Source organism: Centroberyx affinis, unplaced genomic scaffold (genome assembly GCF_046629955.1).
Source record: "Centroberyx affinis isolate AG114_WGS23_722 - 3 ecotype Tasmania unplaced genomic scaffold, CSIRO-AGI_Caff_v1 ptg000175l_1, whole genome shotgun sequence".
In the NCBI taxonomy this organism is placed as follows: domain Eukaryota; kingdom Metazoa; phylum Chordata; class Actinopteri; order Beryciformes; family Berycidae; genus Centroberyx; species Centroberyx affinis.
This window is the reverse complement of record NW_027278872.1, coordinates 202,294-223,517: the sequence shown is the minus strand read 5'-3', so window position 1 is coordinate 223,517 and position 21,224 is coordinate 202,294. Positions and strand designations below refer to the sequence as shown.

Here is a 21,224-nt window from a genome sequence, read left to right as displayed (position 1 = left end):
CCATAATGATAATCATAACACCGTCCATGAGAGAGGTAAAGGGGCTTTTTCATCTGAAATGCTGTTTGTGGCTGGGGAGGGTTATGTGACGTTCCCCCCCCAGACCACTTTGTCATATGACGCACCAGTGACATCAGCAGTGGCGAGGGGCCCTAGGCGCCATCCGCCCCCCCTCTGGAGGGGATGGTAGAGAGAGACAGAAAGAAAGAAAGACAGAAAGAAAGGAAGAGAGAGGGAGGGGGGCCGGAGTGGCAGGGCCAGGCCTCACGCTGGTCTTTATGTGTAGGCGTTGAGACGCTCCTTGGAGCGAGTGGAGTGGATGTCGTGGAGCTCCTGCTCCTCCTTCGACTTGATGTCCTCATACTTCTGCATCCGGCAGGCGTCCTTCACGTAGGCCCAGTTGGCCGACAGCACCATCAGGTAGTGGATCTGTGAGATATGGAAAAAGATGAGGTGTTACCCATGCAAAAAGGTTGCAGAAAAATCATACAAGGTCTACCTTCTATGATTTATATATGTTTTGTTTATACTGTATATTTGATAGCTATAAGTTTAATAGTATTAAAGTGGCCACTCTCATAGTATGAAAGTCCTAAATAAATTTCAAGATTCATAGTAGATTTTTCAAGTCTCACTTATTTGGGTGGTTTATAAATTACTTCCTGAGCAATGTAAAAGGTAATTCATATACATGCACGCCTGCAACTGGGATTCATCCAGCTGAACTCTTGAAAGAATATAATTTTTTGCAGTACTCTATTGACCCAGAAGGGGAATTCCGTCTTCAGTTCAGGTTTTGTGATCCGGGTTTGAATTGCGGTCTGGGTGTCGATGGAATCATAGGAAATCTGGCCTGTACAAATCTGTCTGAGCCCTCCTACTTCAATCGTTTCCTGAAGTTTGCCAACCCACAGGCCTTTTCTCTGTTTTTGTGAATGTATTATTGAATCACATGTGGGATGAGCTATTTACGCTGCACCACATCAGAATAAAGACTTCAATTATTCATTCATTCACTGATGCAAATTAATAACCTTCATTCACTGATGCAAAGTAATAACCTCCAAATGACTGACTATTCATTTAAAATGCACAGAGTAGACTTGTAAAGTTTGTTTGAGTGGGCTGGCCGTTTTAATTATGAGCGGCACCTCACCAGTAGACCAGCAGGTAGCAGTATAATGCAAAATGTGGGCTTGGACCTGCGTTACCATGGCAGCAAAGGCCATAGTGAATGCATTGTGTTTTAATGACTGTGGTTGTAACACAGCCACTCCTTTCACAAGGAATCACAGTCCTCCATAACTGTGCTGTTCATTGTTTCTGATATGTATTAAGACCATTTAGGTCACTGGGATTTGAGCAGAAGCTTCAGTCTAGCAGCCAACTTGTTTGGTGAATAAAAAAAAGGACATGTCTTTGCTAATTATCAGTCTTTCACATTAATCAAATGTTTGTTTTTATTGTCTAGTTTTTTGCTAGGTCAGCTGTTGGGTATTGATGCATCTTTGATGCATTTCTGAGCATTAACATGCACTGATTGTGTTTCTGGCTTTGAAGCTTTTTGAGGCCAACACTTTCTTGGCGAGCATCAGTGTATCTGTTCCTCTGTTCTGCTGTTTAATTTTCCCAGCCATTAGCCAGACAAAAAAAGGGGCTTGGGGAGGGGTTTAGTATCTTACCACAATTTGCACCATCATCCCTGACTAACGCACACATTCTGTTTCTCAGAAAATGGCTCCTCACAAATTACTGAGTGATGTTTGCAACAAGCTCTGAGCCTTTCTTCTCCCTGTTTCCATGACAACGCTGTGACATGCCCGGCGCCTCCGAAAGAGGGAGGGAGAAAAACCCTGTCTTTTCACTGCGCCAAAATGCCTTCTCTCCCATCTACAGCTATTCTCACAGGCAAACACAACACAAACTAAAACAGTCACACCAGAACACAACAATCCCTATTTCCCCAGCTATTTCTCCCCAGTTTTACCTTCATTTTCAAAAACAATCAAATCCGACAACTGTAGAAATCATTTGCTGTGGCCTTGGAGACCAAAGCGAAATCACATTTGTATTTACTCTTATGAAGAACATGGGCTACTGCAGTAGTTCTTTAAAGAAGCTGTCTATTCAAACAGGTATACATGCAATCTGTGACCAACAGCGTAACACTACTGCTGCGGGAAAAACAACAACAACATGTCATAGGATAATGATGGTGTTGTTTTTCGTACTTGATTTGAAAGATTTGCATGGTCATGGATTTGAGTGAGTTTGCTGACCCTTGAGCCTTTGAAAACACTGAATAATATCAAAATTACATGGACATCAATGAGAAAATATGCATTATTTTCCTCATTATTGCAAGACTTTTTGAAGATGCAGGTTTCTTGGTGTGTTTTTTTGCTTTGCTTGGTCCAGTGAGAGTGATGATAGTTTTATTGGTGTCTCACCATAGCGATAACAGCGGCTCCTGCTCCGGCCAGGGCACAGATGAACAGGTGGAATGTCATGTCCAGCTGTAGTGAAAACAAATCACAGCACAAATTAGTCTTCAAGGTTTACAGGACCTTTGAAATCTCTAACTTGTCTAATTTGCATTTGTAAACATCTTCTTGTTCTTCTGAATTTTTTCAGCAGGCGTAAACCTATATGACTTGAACAGTCGGACTCCAATAATAGATATGTCAGTGTGTGTCAGTGTCTACTGTGATGTTACACATTTTTATTTTTCAAAAAAATAGTAAGGAAAATGTGTAATTGTAACATTTATATTCGTTCATTTTCAATACACTATGTCCATTTTGTGAAAAAACATTAATTGCCCTATGTTCATCATTCACTATCGGTAAAATATAGAGGATCCCGTCTCTAACATTGGCATCGTTTTGTCAACCAAGAACTTCATTTACCTTCTATGCCTCAAAAAGTACCATAATTTGTTTCAGTTTTGTGCCATCAATCATTTTCAAGACTAGGTGTCACTTTCGTCAAATGATGGATATCTCAATTTGGAATAATCCTCCTGTGTTCAGTGTTAAACTTTACAAGAGTCAGGAGGAAGGGTCTGAATGGAAGTCACGGCTATGGATTGCTGCGCTGCAAAAATTGTCTATTTTAACAAGTCGTGAGTCTTGCAATCTTATTTTTCTTTACTCAAGTGACAAAAACAATCCAGTGGGGTGAGATGATTTCACTTGTTACTAACATAGTTTCACTTGTTTCAAGAATTTTCTGATGTTAGGTGGAATACCCTTTTTGAAGTACTCTTGCTTTTTAAGTGGCCGTATGTAAACACCATATCCAGTCTACAATACGATAAGATAAGCTCATGTCCTGGTTATGAGAACGTTTACTGTTGGTTTTTGCGGCCTGAGTACATTCTGTTTGCACAGTTATCTGAATATTGATTTTATTCACACAGTGAGAGAATACATTCATATGTTAAGATAAGTAACCACACGATGTGTCAACACAAAGGCAAACAGCCCTCCCAGATTAGCTTGTATCCTTTTTTTTTTTAGCCTTTATTCATCCAGGGAAAGTTGACTGAGCAGTAACACCTTGCTCCACATTCACACAGTTACACATATTCACACCTGGGAGCTGCCCAGTACAACCACAGTCTTCCACTGTTGGCCACTGAGCAGCACCACTGCCTTGCTCAAGGGCTCCTTGGCAGCGGTTGTTGAGGAAGAGGAGAGTGTTACTCATTCACTTTCCCCACTCATATTTTCCCAGCTGGTCCAGGGATTCAAACTGTCAATCTTCCAGTCATAATCCCGCTTCTTTTCTAAAAGGTCTTTGTGTTTTTCCCATTACATAAGTGTACAATGCTGCACCATTATGCCTTGTGCACGGAAGTACACTAAAAGGATATGTACACCATTTTACAAATCCACTACAGGTACAAGTGTGCTGTGCTGGTATTGTATCATACCACTAGTTGGCACAATACACACATAGCACAGTGTTTGTGCAATAAAAATACTATGCATGTTGTTCATCATGTATGTAAGTCAGGTCAACATTTCTTAATGAAGGGGGCTAAGGGATAATGTCAGAATTAGCCAATAATTAGACATTACAAAACCATGTAACATGAATTTATACTAATACTAATTTCACCTACCTCATTAGATTCACACATTTTGTAAAACTTCTCTGTACCAGAGCACACCTTTTTCACCTCAGCAATCGGTACGATACCTGAAATGAGAGGACATTGTAGATGATAGGGTGCTCAATTTTTCACATGTTGATCATCAGTTGAGTATCTCAGGGATATTCTTTGTTGTATGATCTTGTGTGATCCACACAAGAATATTTTTACATTGTCAACTTAAGAAATCAGTGTCTTCTGAAATCCAAAACCACCCATAAAAAAGTCCAGTAATGTAATGATAAACACTATATCAAACGATCTTATAGCTTGGCACATCGGGCGCATGTTCAGTCTACTGTACTTAACCATGTGGACAACACCGTGCTAAAGAGAAAGAGAGGGGAAGGGAGAAAAAGCTGATCAGGATGTACAGCCTGTTTTGGATATACATTTTTATATACATCATTATTACTCACTGTATTGTTAAATATTTTGCCTTATCAATTGAATGTTGAATTATTTTGTTAGACTGACTAAATAACTTGATATAATTGAATTGAATAACATGATTCAGCTTTGTTTTTCATAATTATTATTATTATTTATTATCATTATCATTATTATTATATACCTACTTCTGAAACAGTCTGTATTATTTTCAACCCTGGCACAGGTCCAGGTTTTTTTTTATTTTAAAGAAGCATAAAATTGTTTGGTGGATTTGGGATTTACCAGCCACTGTGGCCTCCAGACATGAAAAGTTACCTTTCCTGTCCTGCAAGTCGATAGCTGTACAGTTGAATGAACCCCCCAGTGCCCTGTAGATGCTATAAAAAATTGAGACCTGTGACTCGGAGAGACAGAGACAGAGAGACAGTAGCCTTCCTTACCATACTGGCGTGGGTCCAGGCAGAACGAGGCCCCCTCCAGCACGGTGGCATTTTGGCAAAGAGTCCAGATGTTGAAGTACATGAAGACAGGGAGGGAGGTGAAAGCGGTCACCCCGAGCCAAGCCAGCATGAAGATGTACGTCAGCATGATGAACTGAAAGAGCAACAGAGGACAACAGATCACATTTACGATTGGTGTTGGGCAAGGTAATTGAAGTTTATGGGATGGTTGTCCGTTTATGGACTAAGCCACAGTGTAAAACATCCATCTTTACAAGTCATTTAATCTAGTTTTGAGTCTTAGAATCTTAATTTTCTCAAATCAAATGCTGCTGTTTTCTTTACCCAGCCTTACACTTGGTTATTAAGTCGACCAGATGCCTTCGTCAGTGCATTTCCTGCTCATCTTCCAACCAACCAATCAGTCTCAATGAAGCTGAGTGTGTCATTTCCACTGAAATGCCTTTAGTACTGAGGTGATTGCAGAGAATTCCACATGATAAAAATCCCGGAAAGGGGAAGTAAAGGGGAAGAAAAATTAGACTCTAATGATGTTTTTTTCTTGTGAATAAATACTTCTCCTTTTATTGATTAAAAGTATTAGGCTTTGATGCATTTTGACAGACAGCATGCCGAAACATGTCAAGTTTGTTTCTGAGTAGCTGTCTTTCGTTTTTCCCTTGCAGCATTTAGCTGATGTCTTTATTCAGACTGACTTCAATAAGACAGGAGGTACATGCAGTATGGGTTCAGTGTTTTGTTCCAGGTCATTTTGACAGGACACATTGCTGTTGATGGAAACAAATTGGCTGCTGTGAAGAATGAACCTGTGATTTTTGGGTTATGAGTGTCTCTATTCAGTTGACCGCACTGCCACCCATTTGTGCATTTCTACCTGTCGCATTGTGGTTTGGAAGTTTCCATGGGCAAAGGATTAGCACCCACTAACTCAATGAACTCAATGACCACAAATACCACAGCATAACTCATTTCCTTTGCCTCCCTGTGGAGCTGCAGATTTGCTGAGCAATTATGTTGTAGAGATGATCTTGTTAGGATCGCTGCAGGCTCTGTGATATGGTCTGTATCAGAATGCTCCTAGTTGTTTATTGTTATTATGGCAATATAATAAATGTCTTTTGACTCTGTTTTTTCATGAATTTTGGAGCACTTCAGTTGTCACATGCAGTGGAATTAGTAATTTGTCTCTTCAGATAACCCTCTGAAACACATATACACATATATACATTTAAATACTGAATTTAAATAAATGTCCACTTTGTGGATAGTGATTCAACTTATACCCAGTAAATGAAAGCTTTTACATTTGCTGTTCTAATCACCTTGTGTCTAGTCTGTCTTTCCCGGGAAAAATCCCCTGCCGTACAGGAAGTGATGTATTCTACATTACAGCAGCAACAACGGTTTATTTGGGAGGGACAGCAGCAACAACGGTTTATTTGGGAGGGAAAAGAAAAGAGTGGCACCTGCAGAAACTCAAACTTCATCAACAGAAAATTCAAGAAAAAAGGCGTCACAGACAAGTGATCTGTGACTGGAAGTGCAGTGCAGAAACACCACAGCAATAAGTGCTTGGCACCAAAGATGTCACCAAAAAACAAATACAAATCTTTGCCTATCCCTTGACACTGGATCAACCAAACCAAAACCAAGTTACATTTAACAGAGTTCAATATGCAATCATATGTCTCCTACCCAAGCACTGACGCAGCGTCCGCAGGTGGTGATCTTGAAGTCTCCATACAGGTCCTTAATGGCTCCACTGGTGAAGAAGCCCTCCACCATCAGCAGGATGCCGTAGACGAAGAAGGCCGAGGCGATGCCGTAGATCACATACTTGATAATGTCAATCCTGGGGAATGTATAGAGAACTGCTGAAAACTACTACAACATGACAGTGAATAATTTGCTTTGCTGCAGCTCAAAGAGTTTGCGTATGAAGAGTTAATTTCCAAAATGCTATGTATTATTGGTTTGGAAATACAAAAAATAACATGAAGTTATACAAAATAATGATAAGCAACAAAATGACCGACACTGACAGATACTTAAACATTTTGAATTTTAGCTTGTAATTTATTTCACAATATTTCACAAAAATATTTTTCTTTTGTCCTTAGAATTCCTCAAAAACCTCTTCAAGTTGATTTTGGTGTAATATTCCCTTTAATCAGCTCGCCAATGACCCTACTGGATGCCCATCTTTTTTAGGATTCTGCTTTCTTCAGTTACTATTCTTCCAAGCAACTTATAAGAACCAGTCTGATCCTCCTTTACTCACATGGTGAAGACGTCCAGCGAGTCCACGGGGCTCCGGACCACCTCAAAGTAGTTCTGGAGGATGGTGACGGTGCCAGACAGCGCCTCGTGCCCGCAGCCGCAGAACAGAGCCACGCCCGCGTACAGCAAGATGGTGGCAATAAGGGATGGGTATGGGATCCCACCCAGGCATTTGATGCAGCACTCAAGGCATCCTAGACACACACACACACAGACAAAGAGATGAAAAGGTCAACCGTCAGTCAGAAAAGACTAAAAATGAAAGTTAATTGCGAAAGGAAATCTAGGGAGGGGTGGACATTTCTTTGTGTCTTCGAATCACTGGCAGGCTGTGACAGAGACCAAGACATGATTCTGACTACTTTGCTGAATTTTGAATAATTCAGTATATGTTGCCAATGGGCGAATGCATTTGCATGTCTTACACTGTAGTGCCATTTGCTTGTTGGGAATCTTCTAGATTCAAACCACGGTTGAGAGGCCTCTGTCCATTTACAGGGAGTTACTAAATACAAAAACCTGGCAAAGTAACAGGACTACTGTTGCATGAAACACAACTACAATATCCTCTCCCTGTGGTAATGGACAACTAATGTCTTTCTCCATCTAGTGAGACATCAGTTGTGTAGAGGTATTCAAAGCCACAAAATGGAGTAGGAAAATAATTTTCTCCTCTACAGTTTATTTAAATTTTAGCCTATGCAATCTTCTGGCGTCACATTTTCCTTGTATTCTGGGTTTGTGCGTCATGTCTTTTCTGTTAGCTCTTTAGCCCTACAGAGCTTCCTGCTGACATTCTATTCAGTACTAAAAACTACACTCTGCCCCTGACCTTTAACCCCACTCTGCTTCGCCTGGCTTCCTGTCTCAGGGGACCCTTAAGATGACTAATCGCTGCTCAGCTCCAACTTCAATCTCCTGTCACGCAGATTACTCAGAGAGGTGGTGAGTGTGTGTATATACTCATGCGTGCGTGTGTGATGTCTGTATGAATTGCCTAGATTGATGAGTCTTTCTCTCTCTGTCTCCCTCTCTTATGTTTGTATATTGTGTGTGTCTGTTTGTGGCTTCTGTGTGTGTGTGTGTGTGTGTGTGTGTGTGTGTGTGTGTGTATGTATGGGCTCCTATTTTGGGGTGTGTGTGGGAGGGGGGGTATTGAGTCAGTCATTCCCCTGAGTAACAGCAACATTAGTGTAGTTTATTTCCTGTTAGCAAGCATGGAACTAAAACCAGATTGTATCAAGTCTTGCAGTGTATTGCAGAATACTAACCACTCAGTTTACATGAAGCCGATTCCATTTTGAATCAATTGATAACCCCTCCCCATCTAGAGATGTACTAAAATGGAGAGCTGTTTCTGTAAGCATGCATTGCTTTCTGAAATATGGTCGCCCAAATCAATGCGCTCAGCTAATGAAATGCACAAATGTAATTTCACGCTCACAGAATGAGAGAATTCCTCCAGAGCATTTACATCACCATTATAGCCCTTGATTAAATTCATCTGCATTCACACTGCTGTCCTCGTTTAGCAGAAGAATCTATGACTGCGCAGCCAGTTTTCATTGTCAGTCGTAGAGATGCTGATAAATTGCAGGATCGCTCATCAAGGGTGTTTTCTCCTTTATGGTTATCTTGCCGTCTTCACCTGTGTTACAAGGCAACAGCCAGAGCAATATCCCTCCCTCCTCATCCTCCTTCTCAACTCTCTGCTTCTGTCTGATCCGAACCTGAGTGGAATACCAAGTAGCTGGTCCGCCTGCTGGGCTGTGGGAGTGCTTAGACTCTTGGTGCAGCTCCGATTGTCACCCAGGCTCGCCCAGATTATCTGCATCCTCGCAGATGTAATCCAATGCTAGACATCTCGCCGACTGTGCTGTCGGTGAGATGTCTATTTGGCCTCCCTACTTTATTTTTAACCTTTTTTTTTTTTTATCCAGGAAAGGTTTGCTGAGCATGCATGCGCTTTTCCATCAATGACCTGCTTAGCTTTTCACACAGTCATACACATTCACATCTGGGATCTGCCCAGTTCAACTGCAGTTTAAAAAAAGATATGAACAGCTCCACTGAAGTGATTGTGAGTTAACGGAAAAATCCACCCTTGGATGCTGTTACGCTGTTAAAAATCACCAACTTGTCATGTTCAGTGCATTCCAGGAGTTATTTTATGATGACATGTAATTTACTTTTTTGGTGTTGCCACTTTCCCTCAACCTGCCTCGTCTACTTCTACTTCAGTGATTTCCTACATTTCCCAGAATGACTTTCAACAACGCCCAGAGAATGGGCTTGAACTTGCTGCTTTCAATCAAGTTGGGTGTATGGGCATATAAATGGCTTGGAAGTGTGATTAATCAGCTGTAGGTTTTACTTGTCTATGATCGCCTCTTACTCAAAATACAGACTGTCTTGTGGCTGCACTGCATTCTGGTCTATTGAGGCTACTGTTAGTGAAGAAATTGGTCTCTCTGTCTCTTCTACCATTGGATTTCTGGCATTTACCTTAAATGTTTCAGATAGCTGAAACATTTTCTGCTATCACACTCCATTTTATCCATGCTGAAAATGTCTCCATGCGACGCTGAGTTATCTACATTTGGCCAGTTATCTACAGGAATAAAAAAAATACAGGGATACACCATCAAATAACTTTTTTTTTTTTTTTTTTTTTAGGATGGATTTTTCATTCAGTCCCTTGCTGAAAGGCACCATCACATTAGTTGTTGAGGGAAGGGAGAAGGTAGCCTAATTCTTTCACTATCCCTGCCCAGATTGTCCCCTCAGACTCAATATCTCTAGTTACCTTATCGCGTCGGGAAGCAGGCAGTGACAGGGATTGTTGATGCCATGGTGTGTACAGATGGGCTGAGAGAGAGCAGCCACACCTACCCTTCGTGCTCAGGGTGTCAACATGTTTCAGCTAGCGTAAACGAGCCAAACGGCTGTCTAGTCATCTGAAGTAAACAGCAAGAGGTGATTGGCATATCCTAGTTATTTTTGCCTGCAGGTCACACCTGAGCAATGCTGTTGGGGTTTCTTCCACACTTATGTGGCACCCTGAAGGGACATTTTCATACTTCACTATAGCACTCTACTTAATTTCATAGACTCATTTGGGTATGAATGATTTTGCTTTTTTTTTGTTTTTTGCCAAATTCAAGCTCAAGTTTTCAAAGTAATGGGGGGAAATTAGAATCCCTGTCAAAAATTACCAGAAATTGAAGCAGTTATTAAAATCGCTTACATTTTTAGAGACGGGCCTCGTTCTCTTTCTTTTCTCTGAGAGACTTTCAGTGTGAATCTGGTTTAATGTACGTACAGTAGATGTGAGGAGTGGGTACTTTACATGAAGGGAGATGTGCGCTGATGTAAATGATTAATGTCATGTCCTCAATCAAGGTTTATTGCCTCTGCATTATTTACATTTTTTCACAAACCAGTGAAACCAGGTCTAGAGCAGACCTCTCATTGCACTGCATTTTGCAATTATTTTACTTTTCCAAAGATGATGATAAAGAAAAAAACACCAACAAACCCTCCTTCACTGTAACAGTAATGCACCTAGGCCCCATACTGTCACAGTGAATTACATTTGAAGAAATTCTGATTCTTGCAATAGAACAAAACCAGTCAAATCAATAGTCAAGTGTCATTACGTCTTATTACAAATAATATAACTGACTATTAGACACTTTGCATTATGGCTCGCTAGCTACAACAAAATAATATGACATCTGTGGGACTTGACTGGAAGGAAATGGAGTGTTGTTTCCATGGAAACAGTTGAGAATAAAGTTGCAGGGTAAGAAGGAAGCAACAGTGAGTGGATGTAAGGAGAGTGATGTTTTATTGATTGTCTGCTTCTAATTTTGCGGAGGGAAACTCCTGTGCCAGTCGCTCCCCCTGCTTCCTCCAGTATGCAGAGGTGTCTTAGCAAATGGCAAAATTAACTGGCCATGTTAAGTGCTGCTTAAAGTTGGAGTCTGACATATCTCTTACATCAAGATATAAGAAAGAAATGGATGCATGAGTCAGGGTGGATGTTAGGATGTTCAGCCAAGGCTACAGTATGAGCTTCTGTTCAATCAACTGTTGTAAGTCTTATGTACCATTTTCTGATATGTCTTCTGCAAATTTTGGGAGGCAACATAAATGGACCATGCTGTAATTGCTTTATGGCAGGCATGATATAGTGGGGATGTTTGATTAGCAGTCATTTATTTCTACAACTCTGATATCAAGTGTCACATGTGCCATTGCATTAGGGAAAAAAAGTGCCTCCCATGCTAGCAGATTCATTCCCTTCCTCTCTGTCGCTCTGCATTGATCCTAACTCACTTTGCGAGATCGAGCTGGTGAAAAATGACAAGTGGTGGTGCGAACTGACTCAGAGAGCTACTGGATGCTTGATCCATAATTTAGCAGCAGCACAGCGCAGCAGAGCACAAGCCTCTCGCATTCATTATTTACGCTTTCTGCATTAGTCTAACATTACCTGCGATGAAGATAAAAGATGCCTGGTTGATGAGGAGTCGCAAGTATTTGAATTGATCTCGTTTGCAGTTGGAATATCACTGTAGTACCAAATGTATTTAAAAGTAGTGACTGACAGGTCAGTCAGGTTGGGAATTTGGCCTGATTGCCTTTGGGTAAGCTGATTTAAATGGACTAATAGAAGCAGTGATGCAGAGCGTCTGTGTGCCCTTACTCGTCAATGGTCAAACGGGAGACAAAATGTTAGAGTCTTGGGTTGAAAAATTGGATCTACTTGTTGTTTCAGCAAAGTCAGTGTAATGAAATTTCTGCCTTGTTGTTATTTTCATAGCAATACAGACAATATTTGATAGTTAACCCATTATTGACTTAAGATGCTTTAATTTGTTCATTGTTACAGCATAAAGGCTAGCCTCCAGACATTGTAGGTCCATCAGCTAAAAAGACTTAAAATGGACTCTTCTTTCAAAGCAAAACTCAGATTTAGAGGCTTTATGTTCCCTGTTTGTTTCTAAGCTGTGTATTATTTTCCTTGACTGTTAATCAAAGAAATTTCACCTGCCAAAATTGAAAATCTGGCAACATGAGGATTAGATTTAATGAATTTTGAACAAAGAGACAGGATTTTAGGAGACAGTGGGGTTTTAAATATTTTATCCTCTACACAAAAAAGCTTCTGTTTAAAAAAAGTGAAGCCTGTAATTTGGCCATGACCCCAAACATACACTCTGGTCCAATCAACAGAAGGCGTCTCCCTAATACAAAGAGAAAGGACGACCCCCCTCCCAAGGCCCCTCCCACCTCCCACTTCTCCTCCATCTGTCAGTGTCATGTCCGACAGGCAAAAGGGACACACATGCACACACAAACACACACACACACACACTCAGACTCTCACTGACCCAGTCAACATTCACACAAAGGATGAGGTTATCGTTATATAATGCTCAGAGCTAAATGACGTCCTTCAAAGAAAACATGGCTATAACATCCTGGACACAGCAGGTCTACTTGGTACAGAACAATCAGTATGAGATGCACAAATTAGCACAATCACCTTAATCCTATTTAAAGAGCTAAAGTTCATTAGGGTCAACTCACCAGGCTAAAGGAGCGAGACAAACGGTATTTACACCAGTGAGATATGGCCTTTTACACCTGACTTCCAGGGGTGTGCTTGCTGAGAAAATATATTTTTACTGTTATGAACTGCCAGAATGTAGTTTTTCACCAATTCCTCCAAGTATAACTGGCAGACTGAAGTCAAAGCCAAAGCGAGATTTGTTTATACGCCAAACATTTATGTTCAGGTCCACCTTTTCTTTTTTAAGCCATGTAGGAAAGAGCAGCTTTGCTTTTGGTGCAGCTAGGGCCAGAGAGAGAGAGACAATAAGATGCAGTGCAAGAGATGGAAACGAATGAGAGACAATAAAGGAGATGAGAGAAAGAGAAGAAAACGATGATCTAATTTTACGTCTTAAGGCACATCAGTGGTGCATGTTGACTTACGTACACCTTAAAACATCTAATCAGACCCAAATTTTGCACATATAATCCAAATTGCATTTATTAGGTCCTTGTTAACTGAGGACTTCCGTATGGGGGTTGGGTGGCAGCGCGCCTGGCCCTAGAGAGCGGGAGATGGTAGTGGGGGGATGGTGTGTCTGTGTGAGTCTGACAGCACTGGGCGTATACATGTCTCGTTGCTTCCCTATATTTAATATGCAGCCCCCCTTACCCTGAAGCGAGCAGGTTTTTTCAGCTCCCGCACGCCCCCGTCTCCTCTGCGCATGTTTAATCAACCAGTATGGTTGCCATGTCAACCGCAGCGCAAAATCTGAGAATAGACCGGGTACTTCAGAGCCGTGACCCACTTACTGTATGTCAACAAATTCAGTGGGACAATAGTGAATGAGACACATTACACAGATTACCCCTCTGGGCAAAAGGACGCTACAGGCCAGGTCTAAAAGCCCTGCCACTGATTTCCTCTTTTTTCTTTTTTTTAACTGAGAGATGGAAGACTCTGAACATGACTGCGTGACTGCTGAGCAGGGACGCGTCTTTTGTCTGCACTGAGTTCACTCAAGAGACCGAATGAGCAAATGTCAAAAACTCGAGAGAAGAAAGCGAGGGCTGTTCTTTCACACTTTACATTTTAAGCATGTAGCTGATGCTCTTCTCCAGGATCATATACTACAGTGAAATAAGCTTAAATTCCTTGATTGCCAACATTGTAAGCAGCCAACAAGGAGTGCAAGGATCAAAGTCACAGAGCCTAGACAATAGATAGCCTGTTCTCGGTATATGATTGTATGTGACAGTGTTCCTTACCATTGTATTCAATTTTTACATCATTACATAATTCCAAATACAGCGTACTCAAGATCAGCTACAATTTCTAACACACATATATATATATATATATATATATATATATATATTGTTGTTGGAAAAAAGCACATATTTGCCAAAAATATGTCTTTCAGGAATGGAGAAAGCTTATTTTCTCATTGACAGCATGGTATTTTTGAAATTGGTCAGTGAGGTACTTACAGTTTCAAGGGCTGAAGGGTCATAAAACTCACTCAACATACAAATTAGCATGTAAATTTCAATCTAAGTAAGAACTCACTGTGTAGGAGAATCTAGTTTGGTTCTAGTTTAACCTATATAGGTTTTTGAAGGAAGATACTGATATTTTGTATTGAAGCTGCCGATAGCTGATATTTTCTGCAGATATTCAATATAAGTTTTCAGTCTAACCCTAGTGTCTATAGTCAAAGTGGATTTTTTATGTATGTGATGATCTACTGTGCCCTAACCTCAATGCAAATTTGACATTTATTATGGGAGCTGTAAATTCAAAGTGCATGGGACTCAGTGAACCGTTGGTAAAATACAGCAAAACTCAAACAGCCTCTTCAACCTTGTGCTTGCCTACTGTGGTCATGTCATGTTCCTTGGCAAATATTCTACAGTGTTTTGACATTATATATCATTACTTAATGTGCACTGACAGAAAATGTCAATGAAATTTTCACTCAGATTTACAGCATGCCAAGTTAATACCCTGATCAAACTGATCAAACAGAAGGGCAAGCGATGCCTTGCAGAGTAGCTTCTTGGCTCAGGAAATGCTAACAGGTGTGCCTTTCTCAATTTTTCCATTCAGCGGTGATTAACAGAAACAGTGTTAACTATCTCCAGAATGCTTTATTTGCTTCCTTCTTAAATAGTGCTACACAACCCATGATCATTTGCAGAAGGTCTCTGCAAAACTTCATTGCAATCCCATGTGTTCAGAGTTGTAGCTGAAATCTGCTTGTTCAACCATAGGGCGTTGGTTTGCTCCCTGCTGCTGATGGCCCCTTTGGTACATAGCGTGCAGTGCTACATTTGGCTAGCAGCTGAAGTGAGCAGTGCCCACCTGGTGCATCTGACTCATAATCTGAGATTTGCAGCCTCAGAGGAGGAAGACAGAAGGGTGTTAGCGTGCTGAGTGCACTCATTGACACCTACACCTCTTTTGTGGCGGAAGCACCTATTTATTTATAATTTGCTATTTGCTTGAATGATGTAAACACTATTCTTCATCGAAAAATGTTATTAAATTGTCCTTTAAAAATGGTAGTTTTAGTTTTAGTTTTTATAGTAGATAGTAGAAAGTGTAGGAGTCAATAATGCACAATTTGTCTGTTGGCAATAAAAGCCCCCTTTTCAGAGGTTCACAACATTGCGTGACATTCATAAGCTTTTAAAATTGTAACGGCCAGACAGAAATGTTTTTATAGTGCTGGTGCTTTTTGAGTGCTTGTGCAGTGAGCAATGCTTAGTTGAATGTCCAGAATCACAGGATAATGTTCCTCCCGATCCTCTGGCTAGTTCTTTCATGTACAGTAGCTTGCTGGGGACTGAAGTAACAAGAACCACAACAGAAACAAGGCTAGGGCTTTTTCACACGATCCTTGACAGTTCTTACTATGTTTCATGATTTTTGTTTTTTAAAGAAAGAAAGAAAGAAAGAAAGAAAGAAAAGTAAACTACCTCTTGGCAGCCAGAGCAGCCCTCAGACAAATCAAAGCTTTGATCAACACATAAAGGCTGATCGGACCGTGCAAGAGGAAGTTGTTGGAGGGCTTTCCCAGCAAAAGGGCACCGCACTTAAAGTAGCTCATTTATTTATTATCCCACGTTCTAAGGCTAGGGAATGACGTCTCGGTTGCAGCAGAAAGCCAGCAATGATTTTGTACAAGTTTTGCAAAATGACAGGCACAAAATCAAAGGAACATGGAACCAAATCTGACAGGGCACACTAAAGTGTTCATCATGCTTCATCTGAGCAGTCAATGCAACCATCAATTGAATTCAAAACCCAGGAGGGGGATTGTCACCATTTTTCAAGTCATTAATTTACCAAAAGACCCTCTGTGCAAGGAGATCAATGAGCCCTGCCTCTATCCTAATTTGTTCTAAACTATTTATCTTCTGTTGCCTCATGCTCTATGAGATTAACCAATAAAAAGCCCTGAAATATTGTCTTGTATGAGCTTACAGCCAGTAAAGAAGATGGATGTGTCTTTAAATCTACTGATCACATTGGTTTTTCAAGCATAGGAACCACAGGAACCTGTCAAATCATGCAAGATTCATTTATAAAATGCTTTTAACAAACTGGTTATCACAAAGCATTTTATGTGAGTATCTGTGTGTTTGTGTGTTTCTGTCTGTCTGTGAGTGCACTAGAGCTGCAACGATTAATCGATTAATCGATTAGTTGTCAACTATTAAATTAATCGGCAACTATTTTGATAATCGATTAATCGGTTTGAGTAATTTTTTAAGAAAAATAAGTCAAAATTCTCTGATTTCAGCTTCTTAAATGTGAATATTTTCTGGTTTCTTTCCTCCTCTATGACAGTAAACTGAATATCTTTGGGTTGTGGACAAAACAAGACATTTGAGGACGTCATCTTGGGCTTTGGGAAACACTGATCCACATTTTTCACCATTTTCTGACATTTTATAGACCAAACAACTAATCGATTAATCGAGAAAATAATCGACAGATTAATCGACAATGAAAATAATCGTTAGTTGCAGCCCTAGAGTGCACACATGTATGTGAGTGGAGTAGATATGAGAGAAGTGGGCAACACCCACTGCAGCCAATAAGACATAACATATATTCTCACCATGCCAACCAGACTGGCCTTAGCTTTTAGTCAGCCTTGATTAAACTTTGAACCGACCCCACCCTCATCCTCCATTAGGGTTTTTGGGATATTTTAGGTTCTTCAATCAGGAAAAATGTCAGAATCTCGTCATCACTGGAGACATGCATTATATTAAATCTCATTTCCCATGTTTCCTTGTTTGTGATAGGCAGAGTTAACAGAACAAAACATAATTTCTGTTGTGATTACATTGAAGAGAACCTTACTACTACTAAGCTACAGGTACAAAAGTTGCTAGTAGAGCATTTAGGACGTCGCTAGAAGTAACAATCATTTTTTCTTAAGTTTTGCAGCGACACCTGGGCTAAGACTCTGTAGTGATTCACAAAGATGTGTCTCCCTGGTGGCTGCAGGTGCCCTAAGTGGCTGCATAAATTGTAAGGGCTGCTCCAGCTTGGGTGTTGCCTTCTGGGGTGATGGGTTAGTGGTGGGTCTTCACTTTTTCACAAACTTTTTTTGGATGGTGAGCATTTTCAACGCAATATCGCACAGCACAGCACAGCACACAGCATTTTAACATTATATCATTGTTGTAGACAACATTCACAACATATTCACTATGCTGTACTGCCTGGCTTATTTTTTCATGAACCTATTTTCCCTGCCAAAGTTTTTGGGCTCCTTGGTCATCAACCCTTTTCAAACCATCAAAGTTTCACAAGTGACATAGAAAAACAATAACATCATCTGCAAAAAACCATCATTATTTCATTGTCATGTTACTCTCTGGCATCACTGAAGAGGCTTGCACTTCAAGAATCCTTGTTTCTCGCGTGCTGACTCACTGTGAGTGCACTAAAGAGCAAAATTAATCTACTGCCCTCTGTTTGCATGTTTTATGATCATCCAGATATACTGGAGTAAAGATTTGTCAGTGAGCCATATTTGGGCCAGCATGAGCGAGAGCTTGCAGCGTTACGAGTGTTCAACTAAGTAATTATAGATAGTCTTTACAAGCCCACCCTTCACCCAAATGAATGGACATGGCATAGAGAAATGCATGCACAGCTTGCATGGTAGCCTCTTTCAGTTGGGTGAGCATTTATGTTAGTGGCCAAGGCTGACAGATTTGCTTCCTGAACAGGGATGCCTGAGTACACACCTAGTAATGGCGGCCAAGAAGTATTCAATCAGAATCTGTTAGGATTTCTGTGGTTGACACTCCAAACATTGTGAACTGTCACGTGGACTGTCATCCTCATAAATAATCCTCATTTTGTCAATATCTTCATCATTTAGTCAGAGAAAAAATAATCTTCTAATCTCTCCATATCCATAGGTGATACTAACCTATAGGGCAAGGATTATTCTCTCTCTCTCTCTGTCGCTGTCTCTTTCTCTATGCTAGATGGTTTTGCTTGTCATATTCTCCCAAGTCTCTCTCTCCTCCCTCTCTCTCTCTCTCTCTCTTTATCTCCCTCATTCCCTTTCTTTTGCTCTCCCTCATACACACACAGACACAGTGAACTATTCCTGCGCTACTGAAATGTCATCAGCAGGAGTGGGTGAAGAGAGAATAGATAATGACTACACTTGGCCAGTGCCATGGCAACAGTTTCAGCTCATGCCTGTCTGTGAGAAGCATTGGTTTCCAGGGAGGAGGGAGAGAGAGGAGGGAAGAAGAGACACACAAACAAACATATGAAGCCATGCCTGTCGCATAAAATAAACCTGGGAGGGAGGGAGGGAGGGAGGGAGGGAGACAAGGAAGACAAGGAAGACAGAGACAAAGGTGTTTTCTATATGATGACAGCATCCCTTTTCTTCTCTGCTCTGGTCTTTTCAGCATGGTTTTAGAAAGAATGCCTTTATTCAAAATGTTGCCATCCCCTAGTAAACAAAAATATATTCTCACACTACTTTTGGGACTCTCAACCATACACTCAATCATTCATGCGAAGAGGGTCGGTGAATTATAAATAGCAATCCCACTTTGCACAAAGCAAAGAGTGCCCCTGCGTAAATGAACGAAAGAAACCCCTGCCCTGCGTCAAATCCTCACCGAGCGCCACAGACAATACAAAAGCATTGATGCAAGATACAACGTCTGGGAATTTGGATACAAAGGCTAGAACTGGAGAGCTGATGGATTAATGAGTGTAGAGGCTTGGTTTGGTTCTCCTCTGTCCATGTTTTCCTCTCAGCCATCGCGACAAGCATGAAAGCCTTATCAAGTGAACAAAGGCAGTCCAGCCCTTGCAGAAGCAGTTCACACCCCTCTGACTGCCTAAACAGCATATAGAGACTTGCACTCTTCGGTGGAGTGCTGACACTCAATGGACAAAGGAATTACCACAAACAGCTGCTCTTCTATTCAGAAAGGAAAAGGCTAACATTTGTGCGATGGTCTCTGCAAGCGCACCACTGACAGACAGACAAAGCACCCATGTCAGATTTGCTTAAGGGAATCCACCCAAATTAAAAAAAAAAAAAAACAACAACTTTGTCTTTCTTACCTTTCTGGGTCTGCCCCTCATCCATGTCCTCTTCCATTGTGCTGATTCTAGGTTTAGAGCAACTAGAGATGGGGGAAAAAAAGCCTTTTTGGGTTGCCGGTTTAAAATCTTATTTCTCTTCGGGGTATCAGCTGATGGGTAGTCCACAAAGCACTCCCGCTGTCTTTCTTTCTTTCTGTGTTTCTTTTCCACTCTCTCTAGATCTCTCTACTGAACCCTGAGAGTGCTTGTCAGCTGTGATTTCTGTCAAGTGGCGGGGCTATGAGAAGGATCACTGAGTCTTCGCGCTGCTGCCCATTGCGAGCCGCTGTGGCAAGTGCTGAAAAACCTCCTTGGTCCCTGGTGGAGAAGCCAGAGAGGGAGGAGGAGGGGGGAGTCAGAGGGGGGTGGGGGATGGAGGGGGCAGAGGGTGGTCTCGATGGTAGTCAGGAAGGAGTGTGTGGGTGTATGAAAGGATGGGAGATGGGAGGGGGGGATTCTAGACAAGGCAGGTGTGTGAAAACTGAAGGAAAAAAAAACATTTAAAGTGGTGCTTGGATACAGACTGAGCAGTGGATATAGACCTTCTGGCTGTGTCATGTTGGGAGAGGGGTGTTAAGGGGTGTCGATCACCCATCCCGACCCAACCCACCCTGATCACCCCTGGCTCTCTGAGAGAATGGTTAAGCCCGTCGGCCCCCTTGGCGGTGGTTCTACTGCATTAACTCAACCTCTCCTTAAATAAGGGAGGGGGAACATCTGATTTCAAAATGGGATTCTCCTAATCTTATTAGTCATACAGATTCAATTATACGATCACCAAGGAGGTGTCATTGGATCCTTATCATGTAAATGCATGCTTTATGTGCGTAAGAAAGTAAGAATGGTAGACATATACACAATGCAGTGCATGTATAGACTTACACTGCACAAGTATTCGTCATTGTCGTGAAAATCTCGTAACTCCCAATTTTGCTGATTTTCATGTTTTAACTTAAATTGAAGGATTATATGCTCCTCTATGGGTTGAGAAAGTTCTACGACCCTTGGGTTCAAGAAACCTATTCAAAACATTGGATAAACTGAGGCTATTTACGTTTCTGAAAAGTTGACATTTTGGAGATATTTTGGTGTATAGGTCTGTGTTATATATGTATTTCTACACTGTGCAAGAAGGCTTTCTCACTGACTTGCAAGTAATGCAAATAATGATACTGTCATAAATCTAAGTTTGTTGTGCAACAAACATATCTGTTCAGTAGCAATCCAGCACAGGCAGCGTGACAGCTACTGTGTGCTTAATTTGAAATGCAAAAATTGTCAACGTTTCACTGTCTGAAACCCATCAGTCTTAATATAGGTATGTAGACAGAGCACTAATAACTCATGAGGTGATTCATGCCTCACACTGATATAGACACAGCCAAATCACAGAGAGAATGGATGGATGGACGGATAGAGGGATGGAGGATTGAGGGCTTCAAGTATGGACAGATGGGGGGATGGATGGATGAACAGACAGGTGGATTAGATGAAACTTTAATGATCCCCGTGGGGAAATTGAGTTGCTGCAGCAGCAGAGAATTGGATATAGATGAGAATGAGACAAGAAGAGCGTTCTGAGGATAATACAAGAAGTAAACACACCAACTGAAATGTATTGAAAATATCACAGGGATGGATGGATGAATAGATGCATGGACACGTGGGTTCGTGGTCGGAAAGATGATCATTTGGCAGTAGAGTGAGGCAGATTGACCTA

At 41.1% G+C, this 21,224-nt stretch overlaps 1 protein-coding gene across 1 annotated transcript; it reads right to left on the bottom strand.

Annotated features, from left to right (window-relative positions):
• Positions 1 to 66: 66 nt before the first annotated feature.
• On the bottom strand, positions 67 to 19,615 carry gpm6aa (glycoprotein M6Aa). Its single transcript, XM_071535196.1, has 7 exons — positions 19,484 to 19,615; positions 7,295 to 7,487; positions 6,709 to 6,865; positions 4,993 to 5,146; positions 4,130 to 4,206; positions 2,451 to 2,516; positions 67 to 429 (listed from the first exon to the last, which is right to left on the bottom strand). Exons 1-7 carry the CDS (start codon positions 19,518 to 19,520, stop codon positions 277 to 279), a joined length of 837 nt encoding a protein of 278 aa, XP_071391297.1. The 5' UTR covers positions 19,521 to 19,615; the 3' UTR covers positions 67 to 276.
• Between the last annotated feature and the right edge of the window lie 1,609 nt (positions 19,616 to 21,224).